Source organism: Hetaerina americana, unplaced genomic scaffold, assembly GCF_022747635.1.
Source record: "Hetaerina americana unplaced genomic scaffold, ioHetAmer1.1.p SCAF_15, whole genome shotgun sequence".
NCBI lineage: Eukaryota > Metazoa > Arthropoda > Insecta > Odonata > Calopterygidae > Hetaerina > Hetaerina americana.
The window spans coordinates 14,226,008-14,252,332 of record NW_027286625.1 but is presented as its reverse complement, the minus strand read 5'-3'; the positions used below and the strand labels follow the sequence as shown (position 1 = coordinate 14,252,332).

The 26,325-nt window shown below is 37.7% G+C and overlaps 1 protein-coding gene across 1 annotated transcript in view; it reads right to left on the bottom strand.

Moving 5' to 3' along the window:
* Positions 1-26,325, bottom strand: part of LOC139686812 (uncharacterized) — a 128,478-nt gene that overhangs the window by 26,262 nt on the left and 75,891 nt on the right. Inside the window, exon 3 of the mRNA XM_071583879.1 lies at positions 13,291-14,335. Coding sequence (XP_071439980.1) covers positions 13,291-13,614 — 324 coding nt within the window. The 5' untranslated portion in view covers positions 13,615-14,335. The remainder of the gene's footprint in view (positions 1-13,290; positions 14,336-26,325) is intronic.

Genomic DNA, 26,325 nt, shown 5'->3' with positions numbered 1-26,325 from the left:
TTTTGGCACTAATTACCAAATATCGAAGTTTAAAACAGCACGAAGGAAGTTATATTGTAGAAAGAACTGAGGTTAGGTACTGGTAAAAAGTATTGAACCTTGAATTATGAGAAATAAGTGAGATATAAAATTCTTTAAAAATTTGCACTTCGTGGGAAGCGTCAAGCGTAGTTGAAATCTCACTACCATCACCTAAGTGTAATACCGCAATGCCCCGTAGTCATCATGCAACTTCTTTCCCTTTATACCCTGCGTAAGCTGTCTCAGTGGAAGATTTTGATTGCTCCAAGTACACCGAGCGGTATGAAAGAATTGTATGCGCATCACAGTTTATGCAGAATGAGAGGTATGAAAGAATTTTTTTGGGGCCCAGAAAACATTGATTAACCGCACCAGATTACTTTGAAAATTTCTCCCCTCCTTTCCCAATGGATTCTATTTTCTTTTGAGTTGACAATTATCACAGGCCTTCGGTGAGCGTGTTGTAATATGGTCGACTACTCACTAGGAACTACTAGGGACAGTCAAATGAAAACGGACCATCCGCCATGATACACAGTCCCTTAAAAGCTAGAAGCTAGCCTTTTACGTGTCGATACTGCTATCGCTGTGGGAGGAGAACTTAATAGTAACAACTCACGGGTGCACGTAGTTGTTGGGTAAAGTCCTTGTTGGTGCGCCGACTGGTTGTTGTAGCGGGTGTTCGGTTTTTTGACTGCCCCTCATAATTTGGGACAGCCTGACTTTCTTCTTCCCCTTAATATGATTAGACAAGGCAAAAGAATGAGTTCATAGAAGTACCTCTAGAGGTACCTTTGGATAAGAGGTTGTGGACGGGAAAGTAACTGGCCTCCATTCTCTCAGCGTGTGAATTTCACACACCTTAATAATTGGTACCAGATGAGCTATCAAGTATCACTTTACAAATAAACTTTAGAGGTGATTACTGAGGTATTTTTAAAGATTTTTTAAAGGAAATTTCTCTGCTCTTTTTAAAGCTAGAAAATAACCTGATGAAAGGTACCTCCGAATTAAACCCTGCGCGGGGATAATTTATCCAATATTATTATATTAACAATGCGGCACCGAGGACGAAAAGAATACCATTTTACGAAAGAAATCCACTAGAAATAATGGCGACTAATCATCATATCAAGCGTCTTTATTAAAAAATAATTGATTCATAATCAGATTAAAACTTAAAGAATTAATCTTATATTGGCACCTACTCCCTTATGTGAAACACCAGTCACCCTCCTGTGTATCACACTCACACCTATTCAGGATTTACGGGGAGTTATTCCCACGCCAGTGACCTGCAAGTGAGATTGAATTAATGCATTAAAGCTGCAATATGTAACTAACAGAAGTTGTCGCGTACATTTCCACTTGGGTACATGAGAACACAGTGATTCTCATCAATCATGCACACGCACTTGGTCAAACACTCAAACACACCGTAAAGAAGGCTGAAAATGCCTAATAATCAGAAACCTAATATTTTGCTTGTTGAGCAGGCATGCATGTAATAGGTAGTACTAATTATTTCATGAATATCTTAAGAGTGATTTTAATTTAAATTAAACTGTTCTGAGTGGAAATTGAAATTAACTTAATGTGTTCTGCCGGTAAAGCAGTAGATTTAATGCAATACATAAAAACTAAAGCATAAAATAATCAAATGAAAACTATTCTTCTGACTTTAATCCATCATGACTTAAAAATCCTTAAAATCATACAATTGCTGAACGACCTTCAAACTATTCAAATCAATGTAGACAATAATGCATAGATATATCAGTTTTCACAGACAGACACTAATTTATCTATCTATCTATCTATATATATATATATATATATATATATATATATATATATATATATATACACACACACATAAATAAAAGAAAGTCGTAAATCATGTTAGTTACACCATTTATAACTCGAGGAAGGCAGAACCGATTTTAATGATGCTTGGTTTTTTCCATACGACTCATTACAGAATAGCAGAATAACCATTAAAATATCGTAAAAGTATCGTATCGTAAAACATCGTATCGTATCGCTTCATCGAAGAAATTTCAACGTCGGAAGGAAGGTGAGGAGGTTCCTGGTCATCCGAATGTGCGTTCTACTGATGCTCTTGGCCATATTAATACAGTTAATCCGAAGAATGATGAATGCTTCTCTTTGCGGTTGTTAATGGTGAATATTCGAGGGCCAACATCGTTCGAATCACTACGAACAGTTAATGGCATGGTGTGCCCAGCATTTCGTGCTGCATGTCAAGAGCTCAATTTGCTTGAAAGCGATTATCATAGGGACACGGCAATGGCTGAAGCAACTATTTCTGCATCTCCAAGTCAGATACGCACATTACTTACTATCATCCTTTCGACATGCTTCCCACCCAATCCACGTAACCCGTGGAAAAAATACAAGGGCAACATGTCAGAAGACATTTAACATCGAATTCATAGAAGTTCAAGAAATCTCGATGTTGAGGTAAATGAGGAGATGCATAGCCAGGCGTTGCTGTTGATTGAAGACATGTGTTACCTAATGTGCGGCAGTTTATTAGTGAAGTCAGGAATGCCGCGCCAGATCGTGGAATGAACGACGCGTTCAATCGAGAATTGGAACGTGAACGTGAATATGAGCGACATGAATTTGACCAATCAGTTCAAACGAATATACCCCAGCTGAGCCCCTAACAGAAGGACGAATATGATACATTAATGAGAGCAATTGATGATGGAAATGAAGGGTTATCTTTCCTGAATGCCCCTGGTGAAACTGGGCAGGCATATCCTCATATCATTGCTTTTGGCCACTGTTCCTGCGACTTTGTGGTAGCAGTTGCTTCTTCTGGCGTAGCGGCCACGTTGTTGGAAGGATGCCGTAAGGCTCATTCAGCGTTAAAGTTGCCGTTAAACCTACAAAATTCGGAACGAGTGACATGTAACATTTCGAAACAGTCCGCAATGGCCAACATTTTTGTAGCATCTAAAATCATATGGGACGAATACACGATGGCGCACGAACGCACATTGGAAGCACTTGACCGGACATAGAAAGATCTGCGCAATGACTCACGATGCTGTGGTGGCGTAATGATTTTACTGTCTGGCGATTTCCGCCAAACACTGCCAGTCATTCCAAGATCGACTGCTGCCGATGAAATAAACACTTGCCTCAAGTCATCAAATCTGTGGCGCTATATGAAAAAACTTCAACTGACAACAAATATGAGAGTTGCATTGCTGAACGATTCATCTGCTGAAGATTTCTCCAAGCAATTGTTGACTATCGGTAATGGCCGTGTTCCTGTCGACGAATCGAGCGGATTGATTCCATTTCCTTGGAATTTATGCAATTCCGTTTCATCAAAATATGAGCTAATCAACAAAGTGTTCCCGGTCACCTGAACCACAAAAATCACAAATGGTTGAATGAGTGAGCAATTTGGGCGGCTTAGGACAAATATATGGATGGCTTAAACTTTGTAATTCAGAATCAAATCGGTGGTAAACTGAATTCACTCAAATCCATTAACTGTGTAACAAACGAAGACGAAGTCACTAACTATCCATCTGAAATTTTAAACTCCTGGGATGTGCCAGGCTTACCACCATACAATTTACAGCTGAAAGTTGGCTCGGTGGTCATGATGAAACTAAACTGCGAAAACTAAACCAACATAAAGTATGCAATGGAACGCGTTTGGTGACAAAAAAACTGACGACAATGTGATTCACGTGACTATACTCACAGGAAAAGTGAAAGATGAGGAAGTTCTTATTCAGAGGATTTCCATGATCCAAACCGATATGCCCCTTGAGTTACAACAACTTCAATTTCCACTTCGTGTGCTGTTCGCGATGACGATTAACAATCGTTTAGTGTTTGTGGTCTGAATCTAGAAAATCCATGTTTTTCTCATGCTCAATTATACTTATGTGGCATGTTCACGTGCTGGTAAACCATCCGCTTTATTTTTTGTTGCGCCTGATTGCAAAACCAAAAATGTTGTATATCAGAAGGTGCTTGACTAAAGAGAATAAACCAGAATGCATATATAGATTGAATAAATAAAATGCCTTTCTGACAAGCCATTGTAATACTTATTTTTGTAGTTTTATTAATTTTTTTTCCTTATATTATTAAAACAAGTCAAATATGATTAAAATCGGGACTGAATTTCTTGATTTATAAATGGTGTAACTAAACTGTTGATTGATTGCTAGGCGGTACGAAGTTCGCCAGGTCAGTTAGTTTTATGTAAATGATAATTTCATAGTAATGCCGAATCATGTTTAGAATGTCTTGTAAGGAAAACTCTAATTGGATGAGTTTATTTACGTAGTTAGAGGCAATTAAATGCGTTCCATTTGTTAATTGCTGCGTTCGTAATATTAGCTTATAAATTCTTTCGCAAAATTTCACTTGTTTCATTTTTCCTATGAGTAACACTCGGTAATAATTTGGGGGGTAATTGAGATTAATGGGGAAATGTAATAGAGACGAGATGAATTGAAGGGATGAATGACGGAAAGGGTTTTAAACGTTTCGCGGTGGTAGCTCATCTGAATTCCCTGGGTCAGGGAGTAGTGGCTTTTTCCCATTTTATATTAATTTAAAAATAATGAAAAGTATGGCGCCCACATGAACGACGGCATTATCATAAGAGTTATTAACAGATTATTTTATTTGATCCCTTCCAGCTTAGACAAGATTGGAATAAAAAAAATAGGTTGAAATTTACCCTTTATTAGAGATGTAATTAATGTTTCCGAAAGCTGAAGGGGCCATGAAATTCAATAATAGTGTTCTTCATTGCTTTCACTTTTGACAGTGTAGACATTATTGCCGTCATTTCCGAGGAAATAAAAAAAATCAGCAGCACCGAGTCTTTTCATTAGGCATTGGGCTAACAACCCGGAATGCTACCCGTACCCAGTTAAACTAATTCTCTTCAAACAAATCGGAACATTTCAGGGCAGAAAGTGGAAGAAACTTTAAGAATTGGAGCAAGAGATTTTCCGTTATCATTAGATTTATCATAAGTTTCTGTTTCAGAATTTCTCATCCGTGCTCTCCGAGTGACAAGGCATCCCTTGATGTCAAATATCTCACCTTTCGGGCCTCAGGCCTTAGGAGTGGATAAACGTTTGTAGTTAAATGTTGCAACAATGGACCCTATTTCACTCGATGCCTATCTTGTGAAGGGCTCGTAAATGTATGCCCGGTGCGGCCATTAGTCGGAAGCAAAAAACTTAGTATGTACCATGGAAATGGTAACTGTAAGATTTTTTGACGCACCTTGGGGTGTGGGGTGAGTGGTGTGGAATAAATGGCAGAGTTGGGATAGTCAGCAGCGATGGGTGGGGGGCGTGCTTTGTAAAGGGGGGGGGGCACTGTGAACGTGAGTGTTTCGTGGGCGGAGGCTGGGGAATCGTAACGCATCATTTTTTTGTTAGGTTCCTTGGTATTTACCAATCGCCGAACTGGGGTTCTTGATGTTGATTTATGTGAAAGAGGGCCCGCTCGCTGTCCGTGGAGGTGGGAGTGGAAGAGTGAGGGGTGTGAGCCCCGGAGGGAATGGAAGGAAGCAGAGGTGGGGTGAGGATCTCCCCGGGTAAATGTACACTCTTTCTAGCACCCGTCAAAGTAAACGTTCGGCCGATCAAAAAATAAGGTACTCTCCATGCATGGCGAATGTTGATTTAATGTCAGCCAAAATAATTCCTGAAATAGATATTCTAATACCACCACCACAGTTATCAAACCGAAGGTCGCTTTGATAACTGAGGGTTGAACATAGTCCAACGGTGTCTAATATTCATACACAAGTGGATTTGGTAGGGTGAGGGGTAGTTCATTTCCTCGTGCCGCCTGTGATTTTCCAGAAAGATCTCGTGCCCGAAAAATCACACGGCTTGAATGCAGCTGAGGTTGTTTGGAGGCGTACCCAGGAATCGAATCCGGGCACTGCGGGTCAGCAGCATAGCGCACTCTCCGCTGGACTATCACGCCCCTTTACAATGCCAATAGATAAATAATTCTGTGCGGTAAGAAAAATATATAAATATTATATTGTTTTCGTAAGGAGAAAAGCTGGAATACCACACGCTTCAGTGGGTAGTGTGAGGTTAGCTCTAACCTAACCAATCTAGTCCTTGTTCCCGTGGATTATTGTGGTCGGTAATATCTCATTTATATGCATATCAGCGTTTCCTTGAAGAGCCATTTTGCTACTCCATCGACGTCTACCTGTATACATTGTAACTTAACAAGCGGTGTGAAGGTGCAAGCGCCGAAGGGTGAAGGATGGGCTATGAGGCAGACTTTGTGGAGATTGGATTAGGAGGGAAGATGTTTGACTAGACTCTATCACGGATTGCTCGAGGGAAAATGGAATTCCCAAATCGGCATCTCTGGGCAGAGGTTGGTGACTAACTGCCGACCAGTTAGATAACTAGATATTAATACATCGGTACCACTAACTAAGACTCTAGTCCTATGTACCTATAACAAGCCTTGTTACATAAACGAGGGTTGCTATTTATATTTTTAGCCTTGATAACACTTAGTGGTTTAGGCGCCATCTGAAAGTTCGACCCTTTTAACGCTTACTCTTTTCTGAACATTTTCTCATTTGATTATTAATTGTGATGTTTACTGTGACTCGAAAATTTTGTTTCAGCGAAAAAATGGAGCTAACTCGTGAACACTTTCGTGCCATGATTTTTTACGACTTTCAACGTGGATTATCAAGACAGGAGGGCATCGATTAACTTACTTCCACTTTTGGCGATGAAGCCACAACCTTTGCTACTGTGAAACGCTGGTATAAGAAATTCAATCATGGCCGCCGTTCGCTCTGCGATGAAATTCGTGAAGGTCGTCCAAAATCAGTTGTTGTGCCAGAAGACATTGATGCTGTGAGGGAACTAGTCAATGAAGGTTGTCATGTGACTTATCGTGATATTGAGACATCTTTGGGGATTATTATGAAGAGCATCAATAAGAAATTGCATGAACAATAAGCTGTGAAACAAATTTGTTCGCGTTGGATCCCGCACGATTTGACAAAACTTCAAAAGATGCTCGTGTCAATTGGGGCAAAGAAATGCTCAACAAATACCATCGCCGTGCATCAAAAGCTGTTTATAACATATGCACAAGTGAAAAATCTTGAATCTATGCGTATGAGCCCTAAACAAAACAGCGATCCACTCTATGGGTCGTCCAAGACGAGCCAAATCCGACAAAAGTGATTCTTGCACGAAGTAAATGATCGCCTGTTTCTTCGGAATAACTGGACATACGGCAACCGTACCGTTAGAGAAACGTAGAACCGTGAATTCTGAATGGCGCGCGAGCCTTTGTTTACCAAAAGTGCTAGGTTAAATACGGATAAAAAGCGGCAACGAAGGATCATTCTTCATCATGACAATTCAAGATCTCACAGATCGGCAGAAACAACTACCTATTTGACTTGCCAAAACGTCGAATTGATGGGTCATCCCTCGTAAAGCCCGGATCAAGCAACAAATGAATTCTTTTTATTCCCGTTAATCAAGAACAAATTGCGTGGTCAATGCTTTTGGGCGCCTGAAGAAGCCGTTGATGCATTCAAAAACCATGTTTTGGAGGTACCTCAATCGGAGTGGAGAAAGTGTTACGAAAATTGGTTCGAGCGCATGAAAAGTGAATTGATTATCATGTAAAACACTTCGAAAAACAATGAAACCATTTTCAACACAACATTAATCTTTTCATTATAAGGCTGAAAATATAAATAGCAACCCTCTAATATCTAAACAATAATCGCTGAACACATTTTGTCAATTTCTATATTTGGAATATCGGCTTAAAGAGGAATTAACGATTGGTTTTTCGATAATCTTAACGATAAATGACCCTCCAAACAAGGCGTATAAAGAATATTAAATTTGGGAGCTGTTCCCAACTGGAGTCCACTTGTATGATTATTCCACTGCAACACGAGTTTATTATCGATCAAGGCTGAGTTCGAAACTTGCATGGCGCAACCGCTATTCTAGTCGGCAGTTGAGTGAGTTCTCTCTTTTCGACAACATTTTTTTAAGATTTCTATTGCATCTATGCTTCCGAGGATTAAATAAATTAGGATTTATTAGATTATTAATTGTTCATTCAGCGCTGAGCCTTTTTCATCGTTTATCCTAGCGTAACTATCTTTGTGATAGCTCTGAATGGCCAGCACGTCTCGTGTGCGAAGCTGAGTTGATATGGCGTTAGAATCGACAAAATTCGATTACATATGTGCGAGAATGTGTGTGTGCTGTGGGCTAAAAACCAGTCTCAATCCCTCCCCTCCCCATCACCTCCTTCCATTTCCGTTACCCCTGCTCTTCTGCGCGTGACAGTCATAGCCGTGGCGCCTATTTGCTAGCACTCAAGCGGTGGGCAGCTGTTGTTGGCTGTCCTGCAGACGTCATCTCCGTCGGTCCTCGAAAATCGGAGTAAACTGGGAAAGGCGGTGTTCCAAAACTTTCCGATTTAGGTGTCTCTGTGACTCAGTCACTCCGTCCTGTCGCGCGGTGTCGGAGTCGGCACGTTATTGCGACAAATGCTCTTTCTCTATTCGAACTCGTGGCGATGGAATTGAATGAAAGTAAATGATGGAATTCGCTTTACGTGACATAAGTATGCAGCGTCTTCGTTCGGCATCGATCCGTTTTCCGCCGTTCCGTCCATTCGGCCAGGTGTCTTTTATTTACGACGTGGATTTATTCCATCATAATCTCGCTTTTCCTATCGTTCCAGTTTTTCGCTATTAATTAATGAGAATAATACATTTCATCGGAGAGAAAGTGGAGAAATATGGCAAAGATTTTAAGGGGAAAATTTGTAAGTTGGTTTATTTTTGATGATGGGAAATTTTACAATTATTTTCACTCGGGGGAAATGATTGTTTCAAACCTGTACTATTTTGTTCATAAAAATTTGACAAAAGTGTAATTATTTTAATTCCATCTTAACTATCTTCGCAGCCATGAGATATTAGCCGAAATATTTAGTGTAAAATAGCGGAAAGCAAGTATCACAATGGAAATTGAGTGTTGGGTGCACCATGCTATTGATATTAGAGGTAGATAGCTAATGCATATTATAAAATTATATCTAAATCTTAAATTTTTTTACATTTTATCAGCGTGTTTTTTACCAAACAATTTAAAATTCAATGCTTGATATTAAATTTAAAGATTTTATGTTTTTAATACTTTACACGTTTAAAATAAAATTTAAAAATACAAAAGAAATCTTACAACATTTAAAGCACGTATTCTAATTATATTTGAAAGGGGCCATTTTTAATACTTCTCCAAATTTAATAGTGGCTTGGTTTAACCATTTTATTTGGTAAAAATTAGGCCATCTTTGATGCGGGGTCGTTTAAAAACTGATCAGTGTTAATAAATTGTTTATGAAGTTCATTATTGGCTTTTATGCATCAAAACCATATTTCGGTCTTAAATTACTCAGGCGTTCACTCACTCCGTTTAATTGTGTTTCCTCCATGAATATTAAATGCTTTAGCACCATTTAAATAAAAAAAATGACGAAATGGTAAAGCATCAAGGCTTAGATAAAGGAATAGTATCCTAAGATTTAGTTTATTCGAAGTTGTTGTTTTCGTCTAATCGCTATATCTAATAGTTTTCGTGAGTGTGTCTTAGCCATTATGGGAACGTATTATCCACGGTAATTTTGATGAAAGCTAAGAAGTTAAATATAAGCAGGCATCATCTAATTTTGAAAAATATGTAACCATAAAGTTATAAGAGTGAAAGCAATATGGTTTTTCAATTGAATAGTAAACTTATTGTACAATCTGATTCAAAGGAATATCTTTGTTTACGTCAAAAGTGTTGCCATTGCATTCAACAGACTGGACAAAGTCAATGAGTGTGTTGCAGAATACAGGAAGGGACAGAGGTTTTTCAAGGGAACTTTCAAATCAATCAGGCTTCAAGTTTAAGGTTAGCGGTAGTAATAGGCTAAGTCGCAAATAATACAGGCTTATTGTTACAAATATTCAAGAATATAATTTTCCTGGATTTTTTTAATCAAGTGATTTACTGGCAATTCCATACTTAAAATGCGCATTGGAATCACTATAGCAAATGTTATAATGGCGCAGCTCATAATTAAGTACTGCTATGCAAATTCAATTTTAACAGATGCCCAGTAATTGATTGAGAGGTGTACTTTAAATATATATAATTTAGCTTGATCCCAGGAAAGTTTGTAATGACTGATGAGTAACAAATTTAAATATTATATCTAGTCAGTATTTGAAGACCTAAGAACAAGTACATGCAAATAAATTTCGAATAGACTAAGTAGAAATAAGAAACCAAAAGTTATAAATAGATAAATGCGTGTCTGAACTCGTGCAATTGAAAGTCGAATGGATTAAAATATAGTTTTGCTATTGAAAAATGTCTCTTAGCAATACATACTCGTAATGGCTATGCAATCCAATGCTTGCCTCCAAAGGGTTTTCGTTTTGTATTTGAATGCTCTTCTAGATTAAAGATAATAGTTAGGTCTTCGAAAGTTCATGAACTTCAATCATCCACCACTGATGAGAGGATATATCCGGTAAACTTGAGCCTTAAACGCTGAATCAGCGGGAAGGTCAACACGAGGGTTGACACCTCGACACTTGAGAAGATCCTTGGGACAACGAAAATATATTCAGCGAAAAATTAATAAAGAATATATAAAGTGAGAATTATTTATGCATCATGGAATAGGGTTGTGCGGAAAGGCAACAAATCACTGTCTGCGGCATCGTGTCGTCTCATTGATCGACCCTTTCTTCCTACGCGCGATTTCGGTGATAGTTCAGTGGGCATTATTTATAGATATTTTTCATTACTGAGTGATTCAGCTTACGACTTCTTTTCATTTAATATTTCCTCTCGAATCAATTGGTGGACTTCATACCATTCATCAAATCTCATATTCTACGGAAACGAGGTTGTCACTCCCATAATGAAGTCAGAAAAGGAAAGGAATTATATCAATGGGAAAGCACTTTCCGGGTAGAAGTAAGCAAGTCTGTTCATCGAAAAAAGTTTGACGCAATTAATGCGTGCGGATTCTCAACAAAAATTAAATTTATTATGCCGTCATGGTTGGCGAAGTTGGTATTTTATCTCCGTGAGACGAAAAAGGAAGATTGCAATGATTGGTGAGGCGTTTAATTGAAATGTGAGAACAGATTTTTCGGAATGGATATTGAACAAAATCGGCTTCTGGTGAAGTATTCAACTGAAAAATGGAAAACAGATTATTCCAGGACAATAATTTTTTACTGAAGTTTTAATATTCCGCGGGACGTTTTGGAGGCGCTTTACAAACCATAATCGTGGAGTACAGTCTCTTGCTGGACAGCCGTTTCTCTGCCGTATGACTTTGGCGTGATGAAATCGCACAGATTAATTACAGAATCAATTTCCATCGGAATACTATTAGTATTGCAGCTGTTGCCTTTTACGACGACGGTAAAAGCTACACGATCGAAGCACATAAATGGTCGGTTTATTAAGGGATAGCGATGATTTCAAGCTTCAGCGCCTGAAAATAATTCATAGTGGTCGCATGACTTTATGTTCCCACAAAAACACTTGTTACGCGGATGAAGATCGCGGATGCATTAGATGAATCGAGAAACAGAAGCTTACTATTTAATGCAAGAGCCTCCCCAAATTACTAATACGCGTATGCGGTACTTGGATTAAGTGCGGTTAGGGTTGTGCGGTAATCCATTTCCAAATTGAAACCCAGTTATAAAAATCTCGAGCTGATGAATAGTAAAAAAAATCCTCTAAATCAAATGAATCCAATTTATGACATCATGAACCCATGTAGAGAATCATGATATGATAGGAAATCAACGATGACGTGCTGTAAAATATATTTTCACCGCAGTTACATGCATGTATTGAAGTCAAGGCATCGACAACTTCGTGACGTTGAATTGCCGTGCAACATTGACGCTAAATTTCAAACATCAAACATCCTTTAGCTTGTGACGGTCCCATAATTACGGCTCCAGAGCTAATGTCCAACGCAATGTGGCAAACCTAATTACGAGTTTAGTTGAGTCCTTATTAGGTAACCACACTGGAAATGTTACGTAGTCTTCTACGCAGATTGGATCTTGTCCATCTCGGGTAGTAGGGGACTTATATTTACTCGGAGAGGAGACGTATGTGAACAGCAAAATGGAGAGGAAAGAATATAAAGCAAAGGGGAGGCCAGTTTCCTCTCCTACTGCCGAATAGGGGATTTAATATAAATTAACTCCCTTAGATGGGTAGCAGTTTCAACTTGGACCCGGCCGTACTAAAATCAAGCCACTGTGCATTACGTATACCCAAAACTTCCCATCTTTCCAAAAATCGTTTCCCATATTGCGCGTCATCATCGACCGTCGATCATCGTTTCCTAAGCTTCCAATCAATTTGAAATTCATGCAAAAGCAATTGTAAATTAATAAAATATTCCATACTACGAATGCACTGAAATATAAACGGGATGAGTTTTGTAACATTTATTTCCGTCAGATTAGACCATGCACGAGTGAACCACGAGGGTACTACATTACCTTGTAGCTATGAGAAACGGGCCCTATCGTGGATTAGGAGGGTGGATTCATTGAAAAGAAGGGTAAAAAGGAATCAATGCACCCCGACCCAGAGGAATACTTAATCCCTGAACAAAATTTTCCTTTTTAATATCAGGACACCTCGACCCGCTTCGGAAATACTCGCTGACAACTCGCGGAATTTTTTATTGCAGCGCATATTTTCACACTTCGCAGTGAGAAAATTAGAAGATACACAGTCTGCATACTGCCAGAACAGGATGCGTATTGAGTTCAAGGACGTTTAGACACCAAGGTGGTGGCTCTAGCCTTGCCCGGCGCCATGATAGACCGAAACCTGAGTTACCATCATGACAGCCCTCGTTACGTATTCACTAAAGGCAATGATTGATTTGCCATTATTCACTTATTCCGAATACGTGTCCAGAGGAAATAAAGTCCCGTTAGATCAGTCCGGCACATGTTTCTACTCGGGACAAACGTTGAAACAAGTGCCGTGGCTTCTCATATCAGTAAAAGTATCTTTCTTCACGTTCCCCTGAGTGCAGTTTCTATATCTCCACATGTCACGGATAGGAAATGCCGTAGTCCGTTAAACTCAACCCTTTTCCCTCACTCACGTGGATCCAAATGACCAGGGCGTTCCCGAAGACGGCCGCCACGGATATGGCCCCATACAGGACGGAGAGAAGAACTATGATCCCGGTTGGGACAGCGTAGAGTTTCTCGTCGGCGGCATCCCCGGTCCCCCTTGACGCCAGCCAGTCCAGGTTATCATCACCGGATGCCCCACCGCTCCAGTTCCACGGTGGTACTCCGTTACCCACCCAAGGGTGGTGCAGGAGCGGGTGAATGGGCGAGGGTGGTGTCCTGTCCGGGCTGAAGTAGTCCGATTCGCTGCCGTTGGCTACCACTGCGGAAACTGGGTCGGTGGAGATCGACATCCTCTGGATGGAGCGAGCGGTGTTGCTCTTGGGATTTTTTCCTAATTTTAAATTTTATGGCGCACCCTGTGCTGCCGAACAGGGATGTGGAGGACCCCCTTTTGGTTTTGAAGGATCTTTGAGGGAATGGAGCACTGTCTTGCTCACTTCCGTGCTCGTTCTCTCCACTTGTTCTGTTCCCTCTTCACTTGCCCGGTAGGGACGTTGTATCAAAATATTTGGGATAAGATTTTTTCAAATTACACACTACTCACCGAGCATTTGGATCGTTTGCTGGATTTCGAAAAATTTACACTGCTAAGGCAGCGCAATTTTTACTTTCTTACACTATGTGAAGCGCTTTTTTTCCCTAAAATTTACGTAAGGTAAAATGACATCACATATACTAGACAACTACTCACCAATCAGAAACAATCAGAGGAATTTCGGTAAACATATGAAGAAGCCACAAAGTTAGTGTGAAGATAGGGACTGTAAAAAGATTGACTAAAAGCGTTTGATAGTTTATGCATTCTGATGGCTACCAGCACGGCAAAGTTTTGGGTTACATATTGTGGCACTTGCGATATGAATGTTGGTGGGACGTTGGAATTTGGTAAAATTTGTCTGATCTTGAGAATACTTCAGATCTGACTCTCCTTATAGCAATCAATCACGTGACTGCGGTCCATTCTTTTGCAGCGCCGTCCTGCATGCTTTTTATTGGGGTCCCATTGTACACCTGAGAAGGAAAAATTCAAAAATATGAGACAAAAACAATATTGTTTAACTAAAAATATTTAATTAATAGTGATTAACTAGAATCCCATTGGGAAAATTTATTTGAATACACTTTGTAGTTTTTGGCTGGACATTGTGGAACTTATCCATCACGTAAAGAAAAATACAGCTTTGTTAAATACACTTGTTTTAATTTTACTTATTAAATTAAGTGGAATTAACATTGATGCATTTTTCTTTCTTTAATAAATTATTTGAATTTTTGTATCTTTGTAATATTTAGCATTTAGTAAAGTTATTACATTGCTTCCCAATATGAAAACTCATGACAGAATTACATTAACAATATAGAATAAATACGATCAAAAATTTCATTTTAAATACTAAACATTCATTGTTAAATTCTATTTACGATTGAATGCATGTAATACCTATCAGCATATGATAAATTTTTCCATGCATCTCCAGAATTAATATTTTCAAAAGATAGTCGGATATTATTACAGTTTTAACTATAAATAGTTCATTTACCGTTACAAATAAGTAGTCCATTTATAAGAGTATTGATTTTTAAATTAATTTTATAAGATTCACTTTTCATCTTCCGCAAAAGTTCAGTAGGATCCATCACCTTTTTCCTGTGCTGACTAAATACTTCATAGCTGTATCTTTTAGTGTTTGCACGCTCAATACTTTCCACAAGCCGTCGTGTTTATTGAATTAAAGGGAAATATTCTCTTAATACAAAGAATTCAACGAATATAATTGTAATTTTACAGAAATAAGGGTGCAAACTCACTTTCATACCTACAGAACTGGATATCCGTTTGTCAGTTAAAAGCTTTTTCCGCCATTTCTTAGGTAGGTTATGTAATAACTATTAATTCTCAAAAATATCACAAAATGTTTTACGATCTTAAAGTAGGCGTCGTTTAATTTTAACGGGCTATGGCTCTTATGTTGATTTTTCGGCAGTATGCTTATCTTTCTTTTTATCTTTCTCGGCTCTTACTCGAGAGAACCGCAACCAAGACCGTGAACCACTTCGTCGACCTATCATTTCCTGTATCTGCATCATTGCCAGACTCGTGTTCTCGCGGGGCTAATGAAACTTTCCTCAACCTTAAAAATGAGAATTAATAGCCTAAAATTAAGAATAATAAGACCTTACTCTCTCTAACTAGACCAACTTTGCGTGTGCTCCATTGAGCCAACCAACCAGTGCGACTCGCTTCCACAACCCTCACCTCTGTCTCCACGTCTGTGGCTCCCTACTTAACCTTTCTCCGGTATCCGTATGAAGTCACAATAAATACATTTATTTGAAAATAAATACAAACAAAGTCATGCCCTTAAAAATAATTCCTTACAGGAGACAGAAAAACGTTATGATACTTTTACTATACGGCTATGGAAAATCACGAGTCACCAGCAACATATGAGTCACCATAATTTTGCTCCAAATATACACAAAAAGTTATCCAAAACTATTCCTCGAGAGTTGACTCTTCAAGTTCAAGTGCCGAGGAGGAATTTGATAGATTCACATAAAGTTGCACCCGTATACTCGGGTGCTTTCTGCTCCCCGATATCTCCTTACCGCGTTCGCCGACTACCTATCAAGAGTTCTAAATCATTTCCTTCGCCCTCTCCCGTCACTACCACCCATTTCCTTCCCTCACGGCAATCTTTCACTCCAATACTTCTCCGTAACTGGTATTTTTTGAAGAGGCTTGGGGAAAGGAATAGGATGTTGGGAAATTTTATCGAGAATAACCTCCACGTGACCTTCATTTCTTAAAATCTTGTCGGCTAAATTTGTCTATCTACTTCATTATTCTGCAAAAGGCTGGTAGAATTTCAATTTCATTTGCAGGAAATATTGTTGGAAATGAAATGGATGATTTCTAATTTAGATTTTTTTGTCGATTTATGATTACTTCGCAGTATATGAATTCTGTTTTATCAGTTTTTTGTCGTACGCGTATCAGATTGAATTCCTGGAGGAAAGTATTTAGCTCATAGTCTGTTTCTCTATCTATCAATTACACATGTCTACACTGTTTTCTCTACACATGTGAAACAGTGGCATCGTCCGCTTTTGCCTCACCGTGTCTGCGTCACTGGTAGTAGAAATTTAATTTTTAACATGCCTCCACTGGGCATGTATTTTAGCTGGAACAATGCCCGGGAAAATTGATCAAATGGAAATTATCCTGCAAGCTTGATGGGATTTCCAGGTCATCTAGTGAGCGCATTGCCGTTAATGAATGAAAAAATTCAAGGTATCACCTTGTTTGAGTTCAAGCATTTTTATTCTCCTGAATTTTCTACAGGACCTAATAGGTTTTATTCAGTGAACGTTGAAGCTGTTGTTCTCATAGAAGACCATATGGCTACAAAAAGTAACCGAGGGATGCCAGAGAGAGTTTTGCTACCATGTCCAGATCAATCCACCTGAGGATTTAATATACTCGTGTTTCACATTGCCATAAATCAGTTGTCTGCTAAAAAAATATTTACCCACCTTGCAACAAGAACATCTAAATGAAAAATTTGTATGAAAAGAATCAAACAAAATATAATTTTTTGCACTTTTCAGCGATCAGTTTGGATTTCGCTGCTCGGTGAACCTGTGTGTGCTCTCCGTTGAATACTCATAGTGGCACCGTGGGAGTTTCAAGATAGAGGGAGAAAAAAGTCATATACTCGGCAATCATCCTCCAAGGTCTCTACGTCACAAGGTAAAAATATTTATTTTGAATATAGGATGAATTTACTTATTTAAGCTCAAAATTGATCTGTTTAATGAAAGATGAAGAGCGATTATAATTTTCCATTGTGTAAGATAAAATCGATTCCGACCTTGGATTACGTGCTATAATTCCTCATCAATGTATAATGCATAATATAGAAACCTCGGTAGTAATGCATATTATTTGATCTATTTTTATCATGGAGAACATTATTTCTTGGCCGTAAATCATGTTCGAATTCCTCCATATTTCGTCTGAATCTATGAAACTTTTTAAATTCAGCTAGTTGGTGTGTGGGTGTACATATAGTATACATTGATGATGTAGAAGCACTCATGATAGCAATATACCATTTGGACGGCACAATAAAACACAATGTATATATATATTTATATTACTATATATATATATATATAAATAAGTGCAATATGTATACGATGTAAAAAAAACACTCGATTAATTAGGCTATCAAATGTTTTTCAATACAAATATTACCTCAACACAAAATATTGCTATTATTATATATCTTTTTACATCTTAATCCATTTTTTAAAACAAATCTGGACTAATTTTGAAAATTTGGCAAAAGGAGACATACTTATGCTGCGAAATAGTGTATTAAACGTTCTATTCAATATGGACCAAAAAGGAACAATATTTAGCAAGACTAAAATATACTATTAAATATCTTTCATTAGGCACGTGACAAATAAGATTGTGCTTTAAGACAGGATATGCATGAACTTCTTGCAGTGGAAGGTTAGGTGACAGTTTTGTCTGTTAGAGTGGCCAATATTCCGCTTCAGCAATGAGATCCATCCAGGATACATTGATATCCTAATTTGGGCCTCAGGTGCGAAGAAACTAATTCGCATATTTTGCCTGGCTTTGATATCGTAAAATATCTCAACAGGGTAAACGCGAGACCTGTTTCGGTCAAGGAGGTGGGTTTTTATTCCAGGCTAACTAAGGAATTCCGTCTGCTTGAGTTACGAGCGAGCTCTTGCGTTAATGGAATATTAAAACATGGTCTTGAGACCTAAAATGGAACTGGTGATGCCACCTCCACCTCCATTTCTAGGTAAATAGTTGAAGGCGTCGTTTGCAGATGCTGCCGTTTTAATCATGAAAAGGAGGAGGGAGCCATGATTCGTGATTTATTTCCTTCATGCTGCCCTTTGCATAGAATTGGTACGCAGGGGGGGCGGGATTGGCTGAGCGAGGAGAATTCCGGAATTTCGGAGAGGGGGTGAGAGGATTCGAGGGTGATAAGGGAGGGAATTGGAGGGCGTTGAATTAGAGCCTTTTAGGCATACCGGGGCTGGGAGGTGGGGTTGGTGGGGCGAGGAGGGCGGAGGGAGGCAGCCGGAAGATCTATTCGACACGACGTCCGTATCGGACACCCCATCAACTTCCACGAGGAAGTGAGGTTCCATGATGAATGCAATGGGGAACACCAGCGCTCCAAGTTCACAGGGCATTTATATCGTGACACGTCCTCTCGTCATGTGTGTGCTGCAAATGAACCCGTATAAAATTTTCTGCCATCCCCAAAGCAGATAACGAGACCAAAGTTAGGAATAATATTTAATGGGGAATTTTACTCAAAATGGAGGTATTGTCGTGTAAAATGACGACAGTCAAATAGATTTAGAAGAGAGAGAATTGAAACTGGGTCGGTTTTGTTTTAAAATGCTGTAGCAGTTGGAAATATATTTTTAATCGTGTAGATTGATGTGAAATTAAAAGCGACATGATAATTGGGATGCTACAATGAAATAAATGGCCACAAATATAAAGAACAGGAGATTTGTCGACAGTATTTTGCTCTGTAACTGTGTTGTGACTAGTCACTGACATTAAAAATCTTACAAAGTTTCACATTTTTTCCTTTGTAATAAACACATAAGTCAGCCAGCATTATTATAAGTTTGTTCAGTGGCTTACTCCATCAACCTACGGTTACCTAGCTACTTACATTTATATGATTACGTGATACGTGATATTGTGCGAGGTGCCACAGTGGGAGGCGATCGCCCACCCTTAGTGCAAGAATTAAGATAATTAAAGCACCGTTAAAACTGGGACGAGAATATTAGGATCAATTTTGAGCATTAAAAATTGGACTGTAAGTAAACTTTCTCTAAATAATTTTAAACTCTGAAATCCCGGTAAATACGAATGATTTTTACACCCTCAATACTTTTAATAAATATCCGTTTGTTGAGTATATTTATCGTCAGTTTATTATATATTTTGCTGCAAGTTTAATGTTATATTATACATGTATTATATAAAACGCTAAATTTTCTAATCGATTCAATTAGACAAAAATCACTGCCTTCGACGTGAAGGTTAAGGAGACATGTCTATATTATCCACATCACAATGAACCATTCGGCATCTAAAACTCGCAAATTCAGACGAGCGGTCTCGGCTCCTTTCTATGTGCTCCCTGCTGTTTTCCATTAAATTTCGACGTCTACACAAGCACTCAGCTTCGATTTAGCTGGGAGTATTATTAGCATCGTTGTTAGTTGAATTCCTGACCTTCGCAGCGGAAGGCACTATCAGCAAGCTGCTTCACTTCAATTACGCAATCATAATTCCAATTTCAATATTCTGTGGTTTAAAAAAATAACTATTTAGTCTTTGATCAAGGCGTAAACGGGAAAGCGTGTGTAGGATATGTGTGTTACCTTATATGTATCCTCTATTGTGCTAAAGAGCGAATTCGCTAGTTGAAAATTTTTAAGTTCAAACACTGATTTCCTAATCATAAGATATATAAAAAATCAGTTTCCTGCAGTATATGCACCCTAACGTGATGTCTTTTCGTAGTTTATTCCGTGGGGGTATTTGATAAAACGTTTATATCTCAGACAGTTGATCACGTAGGATGTTTACCAGGCGGAAAACATACGCATTGCGTCGGTAAATAGTATCTTACCTTGAATTAAAGCGAAAAAACTACTTTCTGCCGGCCACCACGAATGAAACCACGCCGTGATGGAATGTAAAATGCCTACATTTTTACATAGAGAGTAGTTCAATCGGAATTTTCGATATCCGGGATAATTATTTCCCTTTCATCCCGGATAATCAGGAGTCTATATAATCTATGCCTCAAGGCGTCCAAAAATTCAATCTGTAATGTATAGATATATGGTACACAATTGTTCAACCAATTGGAATCAGCTCTATCAAATATTATTATTAAACAAGGAATAGCTATACCGGTCTTGAGAAACATAATTCGTAGTTATTTTAGTGGCCCCATATGATGTGAATAAATTCTACGAATGAGCCGTTTACCGTACCATAATCAACGAAGGACTTATGTGCGTAATGGCGCTTAACTCAGTGAATTTTAAACTATGCCTTTGAATTAAAATTTTGAAAGTTGGTGCATTTTACATACTGTTAAACTCATTCAATTCAATTTCTGAAAGCTGAATAAGCTGTCTCCAGGTGTTTCTCAGCCAAAAATATTTTTGCGCAGCTAGGGTCTTGAAGAAAATTGTTGTGGCTATTAAAATATCGAAAATAACTTAAATTCTATTCACTTGCCTTTTTATGACAACACTGTTTAAAAAGGTTGGCTACTACGCTTTATTCAAACATTTTTTATGGAACATTTAATAGAATTATTTTTGCTAAAAATATGTGTACCTCTCTTATGAATCTATAAATGTGGTTCGATCATGTTTTAGTTTTGAAAATCAATAAATCGTGAAGGTTTGATGTTAAAATTTGCTATATTTTGGAACGTCTTATCAACCGTGCGTTAACTTACTCTTTAGTAAGGTGATAATCCAGCGTTTGTTTACTATTGTAATACTAAATAGAATTACACCTAGAGCTATCGTAAACCTCGACCAAAAATTAGTACCGTAGGCAAAAACCAAACCAGTTCCTTAAAAGAAGCATCCTGATACCGACTCGGAACTAGTATTACATACAAATGTTAATTTATGCTCTTTTAACCTTTACTAACCAATCTATTGCTTTTTTCACGTTACATTTCTTATAAGTATTATACAAGGTGCTACTTGGGCTTGGGAGGGTTTAGATTAGTATTAGTCACTCCAATGAATAGCCCAGAGCTGAAATGTTGACCTTATTTGCAAACATTATGAGATTGCATCAAGAATCACGCTTCAGAAGTTCTACGTACATACTGATATTTAGTTGAGATTTCGTCAAAGAATTACCACAGAAGGCGATCGAATCATTACAGAAAGCAATTCGAACGTTTATGAAATAAAACGATATTTATCTAGGGCTATGTTCAGGAATTTATGAGACTGGGGAAGGAATAGAAAAAGGTCTTATGGCGCGACAAATAAAGATTCAGAGGTCTGAGGTTGATCAATATCACATTGGTAGTTTTTCATGTGCACTGTGAAACGTGGTGTGCGTTCAAGGCGGATGTAATTTTGTACATCGTAATGTACTAGCTTCCTAATTCAAATTAACCATCGTCCAATTGATCGAAATGTTGGACTGTGTCCACGAAATCACAATTAAAAAATCATATTAAATCAACATTAAAGCGTTTAAAGTCAGCGTTAAAATTTACACACGCAAACAAATACACACTTTTTTACTAACTTAATATATACACATATCGTTTTTGCCAGTTAAAAAATACTCCGGATTATTTACGATGCTTACCTATTCTTAACAAGCTTAACGTTGGAGAGATTTCATGAAGAGGTAGAAAAAGGAGGAAATGCTATTGTCATCCACCCGCTCATTTATGTAGACCTACGGACGAGGGCTAAAATTATTTTCTGACTACTTTATTGATTAGATGATAGTCATTGAATTGGGAAATTTGTTGAAGGAAATCGATGAAAGACCATAGTACATCAGTTAAATCAGGAGTTGCGGTATGTCTATTTCTCATGAAATAAACTCCGAGGTCAGATAACTCAAATGCCAAAGGGCCGAGCCGAAGAGAGCCGAAGTTGATGACTTAGGAAGCGTTTCATTCTAATGCATAAAATTTTCATTAATAAAGGAGTAACTTCATTGAAGTATTAATCGACTCGCTAAGCCAGACTATATTAATGATCCATTTATATTGAAAGTTTAATGCTAAAGAAATTCAAATATTCTTATGAATGGAATAATAGTTGCATTTCATTATTTTTTGAATGAGTCATTATGTTACATTATCCAGTAAGTAACGCATATTCAACACAATGCTGAATCTTTATTGCGTCTGAAGAATTTACAAATGTGCATTGATTGAAACATATGGTAAAGAGTGACATAGGTCAGTTACTGGAACATATAACACTCATACAATTTCCGTTAAACAATTGTGGAAGGTGCACTGAAGTAGTTGCTTTAAGCGAACGACTCAAAAAACGTTACCAAAAATATATTTGTCATGTGCGCCAAAGAATTTGTGCGTCAAAAGTATGAAGTCCTGGAAGAGCAATTCTCATACCAAAATTTAGATTCGCTCAGATCGTTAAGTTATTTTTCTGCGATTACATACCAAATTTTGTCTAGTGTTTATGAAATCTTTCATAGTTACATCTAAAAATAATTAGGTTTAGAAATAAGGGATATATACGAGGGTCATCCGGAAAGTAGTACCCGTTCGTGAAATAAAGACACAAAAGTAAATATTAACAAACATAAAAAATTTTATTTGAAAGAGGATACTTTAAACTACTTCTCAACATAATCTCCAAGCAAATTAAGGCATTTGTCATAACGTGTGACAAGTTTCTGTATTCCTGCTGCATAGTCCTTCGCCGCCAGCTCATTGAGATACGCGAGGGACCCATCTTGCACAAATTTTTGCATAATGCAGATGGTGTTTAACAATTTCATGAACAATTGTTCGAGAAACATTGGGAAAATGCTCACAGATGTCATCAATTGTGACGCGCCGATCGTTCCTCACGAATTCGTCAACTGAGCTCACCAGTTGGTCTGTAATGACAGACGGTCTCCCCGAACGCTCATCGTCGTGTGTGTTCCCCCTCCCCATGTTGAAGTTGCGACACCACCGCCGAACAGACGACTCGTCCATTACATTGTCTCCATACACCTCCTTTAATTGGCGATGAATATCACATGGGCGAACGTTTCTTGCATTGAGGAATTTAATCACTGCCCTCACTTCACAACTGGCGGCGTTCTCAATTTTTTTAAACATTGTAAACAATCACAGAAACAACACAGGCAATGCTAGCGTCACGCAACTTGGCTCAGAGAAGGCAGACAAGCCACTGAAGCTATCTGACCTCGTCCAGCGGCTACTCGCGTCGTCAGCACTTCATGCGGCACGAACGGGTACTACTTTCCGGATGACCCTCGTACCTTATTTGCAGGACAGTGTCAGCACATATTTTTATATAATACATATACATGGACATTTATGAATATATACCTACATAATCCGCCGCATCTCCTAGCATCTCGTCTAGCCATTCATCAATTGAGTAGCTACTGTATGATTGACTCAACCAAGCCCCAAGAGAGGAAAAAATGCATGTGAAAGCACTTTTTAAATGAGAATAAGTTTTTAATTTTTTTACCTGAATGACCTCGGATCGATGGCAAACATTTAGGTAAAATGGCAGTTTTGTGAATAAAGAAAACCGAGGAAGCGTGGGGTTTTACAAAAATTAGGCCGAAGGCCAAAAAAGCTAAGAAAAAACCGCCATTGAAGTACTTTTTTATGAAAAATCGATATTTTCATCTTTTCTCCGCAAGAATGTAGTTGTGCTAATTTAGCTTCAGACACTTTAAGAATACTCCTTCAATGATTCAACTCTTTCTACTGTGTAAAGATATTTTGGTGAATTAAAAAAGATGCATTTGACGGTGAGTGCTATAAAACATTCTGTGAGGATGTTATGTTTTTCAAGTTAGCAATATATCAAGAAAAAATGGAGTTTATCATAAGGTTCGATGTAATTCCTGCCTACCGTCATTAGAAAAAGCGTTAAATTTCGATGCAAACGAATGGTTTTAGACTAATTTTACAACCATTTTTTAAGGCTTTGTTACAGTAAAAATACTTTGCGAGCTATATACTATCTAGATGCATAAAAAAATCATTGGTGAATGATAATTCATTGTGAACCTCATATGTTTAATTAAAATAGAATAAATATTAATGTTTTGACATATCGGAGTGAGATTAGAGTTTTCATTAATTAGCACACATAATCATAATTAACGAAATAGTTCAAAATCTTGCATGTGAACTCAAAATTGGGGTTCTGATTTTTCATTGAACTTTATAACATAAAATTTAATGGTATTACAATTATTTGGGAAGATAAACCTTCCTGACTTAGTTGAATATAAGGTTTGTATAAAAAGTAACAGTAAAACCTTTTCCTGGCGTGTGTATGAAGTGCTGTATTCAGACAGTCGGTTAACTGTGCGCATGATCGCAGATCGTATTGGCATTGATAAGATGACGGTGAGCGCTATTGCCACTAATATTTTGGAGATGCTAAAGAGCTGCGCTAAACTAGTCCCAAAGATTCTTGCACCTTGTGTCGGTAGCTTATTTAGCTCAAGAAAGTATAAAGAGAACTATGAGCGTTAAAATTTATAGGGTTGGCTAAATAGAATTAATATTAATGAAATTTTCAGCCAAAATTAGTGTAAGAATTGTTCCATCACAGTTTAAATAGCATTTATAATGATGAAATCAGTTCAATGGTAGTACTTATTACTGATTTTTGTCTTTTTTAATTTTTGTGGATAATCGTAAAAATATAGCCAACCTTTGAATGACATGAATACACAAAACAGCATACTTTGAACGGGCAAAAATGACCTGAATGGCAATTGTTTCATTAAAAGGTGTGACGAATTAGTTACGGTAAGTAAATTTCAATAAAGAATTACAAAAAATGTCAGAATTTAGTGTAACCACCCACCAGGTTAAAGAGCAGCGATTTAATAATCGTCACTCTAATTTTAATCTTGACTTGAGGAAACGTATTAAACACATATTTTTAGGTGTCCTTACGCTGACGTGTCTTAATAACAGTTACCTAATTTAGTGAGAGGAAAATCATGGAAGAAGTGGTATCAGTCGCCAAAATCGAGATATAAGGAACGGCAAGAGCTTTGACACTACTCCAGTTTAAATGAGATCAGTAGCTCGTGAAGCGTTCAAAGAAGTTTGAAATGAATTTTAGGGCATCATAAAGTCAGGCAGCTTTCAGGGCAACTAAAAGTTAATTACAAGAACACCTATTAAATCTTTCAAATTGATAGTTTCTCATGTCTACAGAGATCCGCAACCTTAAATAACTTACGCTTTGGGTTTTCCTAGAGAACTTAGTTATCCAGCGACGGGCACCATGAGTTTCCATCGAGGTATTTTTTTGCGGTAAAACGGTTTCTAAGAAGACGCAACCTGAGTATCAGTGCGGATTCCGGCCTTGAATCAACCAGATACGTCCTGGAGACTGTTTTTTATTCACTTTAATTAGTATTTTAATTACATAACGCCATAACATTAATCACATTTGATTTCGTAATTATTCACCTTTGAAATTAGTGTAACATGTTAGAGAAACAACTAGGCACATTTACGAAGAAAACAGAGTTCATTCTTAATATTTGGTTACCTTATAGGTACATAGGTACGAGCAACATCATTTATTTATTTCTTTCTAGAAAAAAATATGATATATATGAATATGCATAAATATATGTATAATAATTTAATGCCATTATTTTAAATAATGTGATTTTTGCGCTATTGGAGTTATTAATTGTTGTTTAAGTTTGACAATAATGACATTGTAGTTCAAAGATAATGAATTTAACTTAAGTAGCTGTTAGCAGAAACAGCTTGAGGTAATGTTTTATGAAAGTGACTGGAAAGCATAATTAGTCTGTCATATTTCAGAGATGTGCGAACTAGAAAGGGGGTGGTGGACAAATATATCTGCCGACTGACAGATATATACTTTGAGGCTTTGTAATTGGACAACCTCCAAATTTCTATGGCTACTATGCCAATTTGCCGCCCTGTTCCACCGAATGCTCGTTCTTCTGCTGTTGGATGTATTTATTTTGTGTCGTGAAATTTTAAACAGGGGCTACCATTTTATTCTTGTTAAAATGAGTCATAAGTTATCTCGATTGGATAACGAATTTTGTAAACAATCAATTTTGATTTAGAAACCTCCTACCGATTGATTTATATGGATATTTTTGGAAGTTTAATTTAAGA